Source organism: Thalassophryne amazonica, chromosome 2 (assembly GCF_902500255.1).
Source record: "Thalassophryne amazonica chromosome 2, fThaAma1.1, whole genome shotgun sequence".
NCBI classification, from domain to species: Eukaryota; Metazoa; Chordata; class Actinopteri; order Batrachoidiformes; family Batrachoididae; genus Thalassophryne; species Thalassophryne amazonica.
Window position 1 is genome coordinate 69,277,334 of NC_047104.1, and position 11,009 is coordinate 69,288,342.

The window sequence follows — 11,009 nt, forward strand, 5'->3', positions numbered from 1 at the left end:
AGGAACTGCTTTGTTTACATAAACAAAGGAAGGACAGAGAGACTCAGGCAACTGGCTTTGATCCATGTTTTTCATTTAAGCGCCTCTTTTCTGAGCTTTCTTGTGGAACTGGCCCCAGGTCTGTATTTCCCAGTAGCTGAGAGTTAACAGGGTAACATCTATGCAAAATTTTTAAAGATACTTCCCACACCTTATGTGAAATGAAAATTTTTCTGTGCAAAGACCATGTTTTTTCCAATCAGCATTATAACATATTATAGAAGCAGGTTTACAAACAATATTTTTATGGATTAATTCTCAGATCTATTTTGAAGTAGAGGTGGGCGGATCGATCCTAATATTGATAACATCGATACCAACTCTGGTATTGATATTGAACATCCTCGTGTAAAAAGATCGATACTCAAGCTTTTTTCTCTCCCGCACGCACTGAGTGCTGCGCACGCAGATTCATCAAAGTCTCCTCTCTGTCTGTAAGAGTAGTGGTGTGCTACGTGTTACACAACACGGAGCAGCGCACTCTTGTATTGTGGTTTGTCAGCCCTCTACCTCAGCAGATTTTGTTTTAAGTTGAGTTGAGTGATATTTTTTAAACAAAAATGTTGATTGTGATAATAAAGTATTTTGTTGTCACGTACAATGTTTGGCGAAATTCTATCCTAGGTCTTTTGGATCCTTTGGATCTATGAAGCTTGTAATAAATATGAAAAAGTATTGGTATCGATATCGGCGATGGGCCTGTATTTACTTGGTATTGGATCAATACCAAAATTCCCGGTATCGCCCACCTATTTTGAAGTGGGGTTTTTTCAAAACTTTGACATTTCAAAATAAAAGAATAAACACATATATACATGTAGACAATTGACACAAAACAAAACACAATCATTAATGTAACATCGAATATATCAAAATTTGTCAGCTAAAAGAAAAGAAAAGAAAAAATCCCAAAGAAATGTAAAAGGGTGCATGGCACAACAAACTCACCCAAGGTCTATTAGTGATAAGTGTATTAACTGGAAGAGATTTGGAAATTCTCATTTTGTGTATGTAAAATTTGCCAATTAACAACATAAGATTAATTACAAACGACAAGGCGTATTATTACATTCAAATCTTGTAATAATATCCTTCAATCCAACTATGATGATATGTCCAGTTTTTTCATAGATATATTTTTCAACAGCTCTCCAAAATTTGGATGACGCTCTGTTTTAAAGTGTTGTCGTAACCACAGCGTCCGCTGACGTCACTTTGCTGCGCCCTTGCCACGTCACAGTGTGAGTCAGTTAGAGGAAGAGCGAGTTGTGATTGTTCACGCTCCCTCCTCGCCGGGTAATTCATAATGTAGTCAAAGAAAAACCGGCTGTCAGTTTACCTCACGTCACTTCAGGACGTTTCACTGGAGTTATTTACTTTATTCTTTTTGCAAGTTTATTCCCTTTAACCGGTAAGTACTTTAGCTCGCCGACTAGCTGCTTTGATGATCGAAGTGAGCGGAGGCGGGGGCACTGGTTTTGGTTTTGGTGACGTGAATGCGGAACTTCAGGGAGATTCTTTAAAAAAACCCACACATTTTAAAGGTTTTTTTTTTTTAAATTATAACAATAATAATGTGTGAACTTTGAGTCGATCTTCTGAGGACAGTAACGTTATATTCACGAGCAGTTTAATGATACGAATTGATGTACACGTACATAAAATATAAATTGGTGTCACTGTAGAAATCAGTTTGATTACTTTCACAGGCATGTTGTTAACTTAATTTCATGAGCGTTTTCCTATTCTATCGGGTCAGGAAACAGTCATCTGTTAAAAAGTGGAAATACGGTTTTCCTCCTTGACTTAAAGTAGACCTGCACTGAAATAAATGTGGTCAGATTTCAGAAAGAAATAGCTGATATGTATTTATAAGACCCTTGTGAATGCAGTAAAGTAAATCTGTAAGCCCAAATTTGTAATTCAGCGGAGAAATCTTCGTTTAAAAATGACAAATGTGCAGCTAAAATGTAGCCCTCTGTGAAAACAGTTTGTACAGCCGTATCATTTCCATGACGTCAGGGACAAGACGACACGCTCCCGCCTTCAGTCCGATCTGCATTGAAATTGATTTTATCTGTTAGTAATGTTACTTATACATGTCCTGGTTTCAGCATCCAAAAGTAAGCTGCAGTGAATGTGAGATACAGATTTGTGTGCTCAGATCAGCAACGACATCGACAGCGGGCGCCGTTCTTCCTCTCCTGCTCTCTGCCTCCGCTGCGCTTATTAAGTCTGCGGGCTCGTTAACGAGCTCGTTAACCGCCTACGCTGGCCACTCACACTGCCCGTGTCTGCTTTGCAGCCGGTGTTGTGCCAGATTCAGCGCACAACACCAGCATCACCTCTCTGTCTACTGAATGGAGCTGCAGCACACTTGGCACAAGTCCTGAGATTATGCTCGCTGTTTTAATGCGAAGCGGCCGGTACACCTGTTGCTGCAAGGACAGACTTCTTGTGGCAAAATCCACAGTATCGCACGTCTCAGTAATCGGAGCCCCAGAGCTCCATGGACGCTGAGAGAGGTTTATATATTTTTAATTACTGGGATTCTTTGCGGGTCTCACCTCCATATCCCGCGATGGTACCGGAGGCGAAAGACAGTAGATTTTCATTGCGACACCACTCAATCAAATGGGCGTATGAAAAAGTCCCCCAAAATAATTTTCAAGCACAAATAAAAGAAATGTGTACTCGCCAAACGTGCCGCAAGACAATATGAAGTTTTAAAAAAAGTAGATCCTTCCGTATAAGACAAGAAAAAGGTGAAGATGCAAACTGACGTAAATCCACAAATTACAATTGGCGCAATGCATGCTGGGAGAGGGTCTTGTCCGTGACGTCTCGGCAGCGTCCATGATGAGAGGGACAGTTTGCGGAGGGCTAAATGTTAGCTGTAAATTTGTCATTTTCAAATGAAGATTTCTCCGTTGAATGACAGATCCGGGCTTGCAGATTTACTTTACTACATTCAGAAGGATCTCATATGTAAATGTATGTCATTTTTTGTTCAAAAAATCTGACTGCATTTTTTTCAATGCAGGTCTCCTTTAAATAGATTTCCAGTGTGGTGACATTAAAAGGGTTCTGTGCTCTGTAGTTTATGATGTACATGTACAGTGCAGAGGTTTTAGGCACATTGAACATACCCAAAATGTATATTCTATGGAGTTTTTCATCTGATGCAAATGTTCCAAGTACTTTACAGTGATGCCTCACATTGACCCTGTCACGCTTTTAAATAATGTGCAATTTCAAATAGGGTGAAACCTCAGGATCAGTGACCTTGCTTGAACCTGTGATCTTCTTGTCACAAGGCCACTTCTCTGTCCTTTCAGGCACCACTTTCCCAAGCTTCCTTTCAAACTTTTGAAAGTAGTATACAGTAGTACGTAAACATTGTTATTTATAAACTACCCGTCATCATGGTTTATGCACAGTTCTACCCCTGACCTTGCGTTTTAAGATTTAAATTCATCATTTATCTCCTGTACAGTTTGAATGCCAGGATTCCCCTCTTTATTTTGCAATAATCACTGGTTTCTCATTGGATGTTGTACAATCATGATGGTTTGTTATTGGATGCAATACGAAGTGAGGGAGTACTGTAACGACTCAATAGCCACTTTGTTATAAATAATGTGTAGGCGGGTACATATGTATTTGGATAATGATGTAATATTTTGAGTCTGTACACCACCAGAATGCAGTGACATTGAAACTATCCAGATGTGACTGAAACTGCATATTTATGTCCTCTGAAAATGAAGGGCAGGTGTATTTAAATGGCTGCAATTCCTAAATGGTTAATGGAATATTAAAGCTGAAGGTTTATGCTACAAGTGCATCTTGATTGTTCAATTTCACCTCTATTTTGGTGATGTGTTGTACAGACACAAAATTATTGAAATTGTCACACTCCAAATACTCATCCACCTTATTTTATAATCGTAAGGGATCAGCAATAAGAAAGTCTTTGATGGGCAGGACATGTTCTCCAAATTCTGAATGACTGGGTGACAGCCAGTGGTGGGCACAGTTCAGTTAATCCGATAGCAGATAATTATCGAAGATAATGTTTTTGCTGTCGGATTAGCTTTTCGGACGAATTGAGGTTTTCCTTGCCCTTCGTTCAAATTTTTCAGCAGTTTAAAAATCCTGACAAAGCGCCAACTGCAGGAACGAAGCTGAGCGAAGGTTAAACGATGCCAACGAAAATCCAAATTTCTTGTTTTGTTAGGGTTTCGTTGCCCTTCGTTAAGTGCCATGTGACTGGGCCATAAAGGATCTATTTACAGAACAAGTTTTTTATAAACTCAGAACATGAATATTCTTAAGTGTATGAATGAATAACACAACAGCCTCAGAATTGTGATTCATTGTAGTAGGAAATTATGAACTACTAAGCAGTGGTGGGCACACTTCAGCTAATCCGATAGATAATTATCGAAACTAATGTTTTTGCTATCGGATTAGCTTTACAGATAAGTTTAAAACCATCATCGGATCAATTATCTTCCGATAAATTTAGTTCCAATAACTTTCAGTCCAATAACATTTAATTTGCTGGTAAAGTTTAACGGTCAGAAATGTTTATAAACCCTAAAATCAAACATTTTATTCTGTTTGTTGTGTGTTTCTAGCCACGGAGCAGACTGGCTGCCTGTCGCTTGCTTATGATGTCATCATTAAGCGCAAAACGTGATTGGCCGGTCGACGCAGGGAGCATTGTGGGTAGTGTAGTTCAGGTTCACTTTGCACGTTACAGCGACTTGTCCACTCGACACAAAAACAAAACAGACTAATTTTAACATTATTTTATTTCTTTGTGGCTGTAATTTAACCGCCAAGACTCGGTGGGGGAGAGGAGTTCTCACGGCGCAGCTGTGTGTAAAGAGGGAGGGACTTTTCTTCACGTTTAGACATTGTTTTGGATTTAAAACATGGATTATTTATTCAGATGAATCCCACTGAAACTAACAGGTAAGAATTTATATTTACTACGTGTCTTTTACTCTGCCAGTCAATGCATTAATGGATGTATTTCGGTTGTTTAAACCGCAGGGTTCAAAGCATGCGAAAAAAGCAGCAGCTTTTAGCTCGTAAATGATGGTGTATATAATACAGAGATAAACTGTGACTTCTAAGACTGTGTGTTACTGCTTTTGAAAGATTATGACAATGTTTGGGTTTTTAAAAAAAAAAATTTTTTATTCATTTTTCATGTGTTCTTTGTGTTTGTGGTCCTTGAATTTACCCAGAAGCCCCTGCGGTGCTTAAAGTGAAACTGGTTTATCCGAAGCCGACAGTGTAATCTGATGTGGCTCCGTCCAAATCAATACTAATAGTTATCAGTTATCTGTAATAAATATACATTTTTTAGCAGTTTATCGATTTATCGTCATAAAAGATAACTTTTCAGTTATCTGATTAATGGTTATCGAAGCTAACTTTTTGGTTAGCTGTGCCCACCAATGGTGACAGCCAACTTTACTTTCAGTTCAAGAAAGGACAACTATCAAGAGGAAGCCAGAAGAAGTGATAAGACATTCTTATGCTGCATTAGATTGCACATCGATAGTTCTAAGTCAGTATTTCTGACATCGGATATAAATGTATTCCAGTGCATCTGCTTGGGAAAAGAACATCAAGCTCCTTTCTGTGACATTTTCATTCTCCATCTTGGGAGGAGGCTGTCATGAGTTTGTGACCCACCGGTGTACTGAGAGCAATGCCAAGGTCTACAACTCAAGTCAGGACCCATCAGGTACGCTTATTGTATAAAACCTACCACCAAACATCACAGAGAAGTAGAAATAAATGAAAATGTTATTCTGTTTAATGCACACTGTGTGTGCTGCCATACTGCAGTGACATCAGATTGATGGCTTTCTGTCTTCACGGATCTTGCCCGAGTTTCTGACTTGAATTTCCATTCCATTGCACTTTTCAGAGTCTGGGCTGTGTTTCTTTCTCTTTTTTTATGCGTACAAGTATAATAGAATGCAGCATTAAAGAAACACTAAAGAACAGCAACATCAGTGTTAACAGATGGGAAACACGCCACCAAGAGAGGACCACTTGGATATCCTGCATTCTTTAAAGAGTGGATCATGACACACAATCTAGGAGGAAAGAAAAGAGAAAAGTGAGCTCTTCTGCCCATCACGTATATTTGTCATAGACCTCGACATATCCAGTATAGATGTGTGGCTCATATGATAAAGTAAACCTGAAGCAGGACTTAAATCTGCAAACAGTCTGTGCCGACCAGATGTCTGTGCTCTGTGAATGAGACGAGCCTATGTGGGTTGGGCCTTCTCATATTACATGTCCCAGATCATATCCTGGTCAAGAAAATCCAGGCACTCCCAATGATTGCTGCCATGTCAGAGTGTTCAAGAGGCCTACTTAGTTTGTAGAATTCACTTTAGGGTGCACCTACAGATGCCATAAATCTGCCAGCCATCTTGTAAACCAGCAGCAGTGGGTCAGTTGTGTTTCGTTAGAAAAGTGTATTTGTCAGGACAAAGTACAGTGTGAGTAAACATGCTGCCAGTCTAGTACTATGATCTCTGAGAGATTTCACTACCCGTAGGTGTGCGTGGGTGTTCATCTGACTGTGAACTGCCTGTCTGTATGTTTCTCCACCAGAAATTGTGGAATGCTGCTGGATGAGACACCACTCTTTGACCCGTCTCTGCTTCAGGAGCTGGACTGGAGTCACAGCACAGTGTCCTTCTCTCCTCTCATATCCCCCTCCAACCCAGGTGAAGGCCTGGTCCTCAGGCCACTCTGCACAGCAGACTTCAACCGGGGTGAGAGACCCAACGGATATGTTCCGGTGTTTAAGTGCAGCACTCATTAGAGTGCACACCTCTACCAGTGACAATAACCTGGATCTGTTTTAGATTGTATTTGTAGACAATCATGTGACAGAGACCTTCATTGTGTGTGTGTGTGTGTGTGTGTGTGTGTGTGTGTGTGTGTGTGTGTGTGTGTGTGTGTGTGGTGTGTGTGTGTGTGTGTGTGTGTGTGTGTGTGTGTGTGTGTGTGTGTGTGTGTGTGTGTGTGGGGTGGGTCAACTGTTTCACTTTAAATAGTGTTAAAAGCAAAAAGTAAACTCCTGGATCCACATCTGGAGAATTCATCTGCTCCTTCCTCTTATGCTAACCTAGTTTTTGAAAAGTCATTTTAGCTTTTGAGTAATTGCATTAAATAAATAACAGATGCTCTTGAGATTTTATAAGGTTAGACCTTACTTGTGAGAAGCACCGTAAGGCAGCTTTGTTGTGATTTGGCACAATATAAATTGAATTGAATTGAATTGATGCCAAAATGTTTTTTTTATTTGAATAAACTTTATAAATGTGAAGAAAATCTGTCTCCTTTGTGGTAATCTGGAATGTTTTTGTTCTTTTAGGTGACTTGTAGCAGATGTAATTTAAATAAACCATAAAAGCAAATCAAGGAAATATTCCATTCTGATACTGAGATTATCTCACAATTTTCTTGTTGCTCCAGGATTCTTCAAGGTTTTGTCTCAACTCACTCAGACAGGTGACGTCACACCAGAGCAGTTCACAAGTAAGTAACAAGTTCTATAAATAAGACTACAGTAGTGACTTAGCTATTGCTTAAATCCTAATGTTCACTGTAGTTCTTACAGGAGAAGCATTTATAATCTGATACTTCAGAAGAGCCCACACAGAGCTCTAAATACAAGCCAATAAATTAAGGGACCAATTAAAGTATTTAAAAAAAATGCATACTGTGTGTTTGTCCCCAGAAAAATTTGAGCATATGAAGAAGACAGAAGACTACTATGTCATTGTGGTAGAAGACACAAATCTAGGGCAGATTGTTGCTACAGCCACATTGATCACAGAACACAAATTTATCCACTCATGTGCAAAGGTACGTCACCTCAGCAGGCAGTTTGTACAATGGATGCAATTCCCATGTTATTTTAATGTATTACAAAGGTGCTTTGCAGAAGTCAATTTAGTTTATTTATGTAGCGCCAAATCACAACATAAGTCACCCCAGGGCACTTTATACAAGGATAAGGTCTAACCTTACCCACTCCCCATAGTAAGCACGTTTGCAGCAGTGGTAAAGGAAGAAACCTCAAGCAGACTGGTTGAATGTTCAATCGCACAGGCACTTAAACTGTCTCAATACTGTCAGTGAAAGTTTTTTTTTTTTTTTCTTTCCTTCTTTCTTAGGATGCAGTGGACTAAGTAATTTGTGCACATTGGTTACGATGTACCTTTAACTTGGCTACACTCTTGTCCAGGGACAGAAACGGGGGGACACACTTCCGTCCCTTTTCATGGACCAAAAAACCCACTGAATGCAGTTTCTGAACACTCTATTCAGCAACAAGTGACTCGGCTAGATAAATTTGTACCAGATCATGATTCGGCAAGGTATAGCAAGGTTGTTCACCTTTTTAACCAAAGACAGTTCAAATGCATCACATTCAAGGTTGTACAATACAAGTTCAAATTAATATAAAATGGGTTATAAAGTATCTTCTCTGATACTGCATTTTGTGGTGAAATATGCAGAAACGGCACCTAAAAATTAAACATTTTCTTGAGGGGGGGCATGTCTCCAGACCTCCCTGGGGAGGCGTGACTGAGACGCATTCACAAATGTGGATCACACAGAAATGCCGTACTGCAGTGGATTATAATGTACCTGCAGTGCGATCTTGTGTGTTAGTGAGATGGAGTCACATGACTGGTTCAAACGTGTGAAACGTATGCAGTGGTCTGTTTCGTCACTAGGCTTATGAAAAGGTGTTTATACAGACACAGAGATGCACACAAACACACACACTTGCACTTGATGACACAATCACCAAATACCAGTGTTACAGCTCCATTCACATGAAATTTAGAATTAAATAAATTTGTGTGAGGTGGAGCAGCTGAAACACACAAAAGATGCTTTTTTTTTTTTTTTTTTTTTTAAAGACCTTCTTGCTCTTGTGATATTACATGCTGTAAAATACATAGTGTAAGTGAAATGAAAACAACCATTAAATTACATGAGTAAACACATGGAAAAATACAAAACCTCATCTTAATTCATGTTCCTACTTGCATTTTATGTGCAGAGAGGTCGGGTGGAGGAGGTGGTGGTCAGTGACGTCTGCAGAGGGAAACAGCTGGGGAAACTGTATGTAGAAACTGGATGAAGTTGAACTACAGATTGCAGACTTTGAGTCTCCCAGAGAAAAAAAACTAAAATCTTTTCTTGCATCATTGTCTTCTTTATCTATGCAGGTTAGTTTCAACTCTGACTCTTCTCAGCAAAAAACTCAACTGCTATAAGATCACACTGGAATGTGCATCCAACAACGTGGCATTCTACCAAAAGTTTGGCTACAACCCCTCACACGAGAACTACATGCAATGTCGATTTTTTGACTGAGGACAAAAGGGCCTTTATCCTCACTCTCTTCAGGGGAGAAGGACTACACTTACACACATGGATCAAATTTGGAAGCGTTACCCAGGGACTAGTTTGTGGTTTGGTTTACAATCAGTGATTTGCTCATTCTGATTTCAACACAGCAGTAAGAACACGTGTCAGGAGTCAGACATCATCCTCCACCCTTTTTGGTAACCAAGAATGTATCGTTGTGGTGGAGCTCTGACATCACCCTCCCTCCACCATCCAACGAAATGGTACTTACGGTCGATGCAGTTTTATTTTATTTAATACATTAGAAAATACGGCATACTGGAAGAGAACACACAAAATGTCAAGTTACCATGTAGCTGTTGTAAATAGTTTTGAATGGGGGGTGGGGGAAAGACAGCCACGAATACTAAATTAATACATACAGAAAGCTTGGTTAACTTCACTATAAGTCTCCCCCCCCCCCCCCCCCCCCCCCCCCATAAAGCCAAATATGTTTGAAAAGTTTATACTGTATGAAGGTCAAGAGTCGGAATGATTCTGAAATTAGCACCATTGGCTTTTCGTTTTTTAGTTCTATGCGGTGGTGGGCACAACTACCTAAAAGTTGTCATTGAAAACCGTTAATTCACCAGCTGAAAAGTTAACTTAATAATGCTAAATCGATAAACTGGTCAGACATTTAGCCAAATCTACCAATAACTAACTTTTATATGAATTAACCTTTAGCTTGGGTCTTTTTGTAATCCATGAAAAAAAGAAGTAAAAACCTAAAGAACTGAAATTGTTGTAGCATAAACACGGAGGGTCCACAAAAGCTTTAGCATATCAACATCAGATGATTATCAAGATGCACATAGTTACATGAATAAATTAAAGTTTCTATTCAACATAGTGTATTCACATATTGAATAAATGAAAATATACACATGTAAAATAATTGCAATTTAATGAAAGCCTGACCTCTTGTTGCTCTATATCCTCAGTGTTGCCTTCATGTGATATCAGTTTTATTGGGTTAGTGTATAAGCTCCACCAGGACAAATGTATGATTTTAAGGTTTACAAAACATTTAAATTTGTCAATTCAAGCTGTAGATCCATATCAGCTCTTGATGGCAACGGTGAAAGAACAGGTATTTTATAATGTAATTATTTGTTTTGGGGTCTTTTTTTTTTTTTTTTAGGTCATTCAAAAAAATGTACTGTTTGAGTTCTTGTCAGCTGACTTAGTTAGCAAAACTAAATTGGTCGGCTAATATTTTTCAAAGTTTGTTGAAAAGCTAATCAACTCATGAAAAGTTTAGCTTTGCTAATTAGCGTAGCTGTACCCACCACTGCTTCCATGTATCATTTTTTTTACATTGATTCCATCACTAACATCGAATCTTAAGAGTATTGGTGAGTATCAGCAGTCAGTGTTGTTCTTTTTTGTGCACATAAGGCAACTCAGCTTTATTTCAGTTGATCTTAACACCCCCCAGTTTTAGATCCACTGATTTGACTTTTATGCAAAATCAGCTACATGCAAGTCAC

At 39.0% G+C, this 11,009-nt stretch overlaps 1 protein-coding gene across 3 annotated transcripts; it reads left to right on the forward strand.

Annotated features, from left to right (window-relative positions):
• Positions 1-1,278: 1,278 nt before the first annotated feature.
• Positions 1,279-9,947, forward strand: gnpnat1 (glucosamine-phosphate N-acetyltransferase 1). 3 transcript variants are annotated; one of them, XM_034187317.1, is made up of 8 exons: positions 1,279-1,450; positions 5,664-5,806; positions 6,034-6,187; positions 6,694-6,857; positions 7,564-7,626; positions 7,829-7,956; positions 9,167-9,228; positions 9,336-9,947. In XM_034187317.1, exons 3-8 carry the CDS (start codon positions 6,153-6,155, stop codon positions 9,481-9,483), a joined length of 600 nt encoding a protein of 199 aa, XP_034043208.1. In that variant the 5' UTR covers positions 1,279-1,450; positions 5,664-5,806; positions 6,034-6,152; the 3' UTR covers positions 9,484-9,947. The 3 variants fall into 3 exon arrangements, with proteins under 3 accessions (XP_034043208.1, XP_034043216.1, XP_034043225.1); XM_034187325.1 differs by lacking the exon at positions 6,034-6,187; XM_034187334.1 differs by lacking the exons at positions 5,664-5,806; positions 6,034-6,187.
• The last annotated feature ends 1,062 nt before the right edge of the window (positions 9,948-11,009 follow it).

What these genes read in the sequence shown, in the direction of transcription:
- gnpnat1 (XM_034187317.1), top strand. Translation starts at nt 6,153, where the DNA reads ATGACACACAATCTAGGAGGAAAGAAAAGAGAAAA. An exon ending in GGAGGAAAGAAAAGAGAAAA is followed by an intron (nt 6,188 to 6,693) that starts GTGAGCTCTTCT and finishes TTTCTCCACCAG; the next exon opens with AAATTGTGGAATGCTGCTGG. An exon ending in CACACCAGAGCAGTTCACAA is followed by an intron (nt 7,627 to 7,828) that starts GTAAGTAACAAG and finishes GTTTGTCCCCAG; the next exon opens with AAAAATTTGAGCATATGAAG.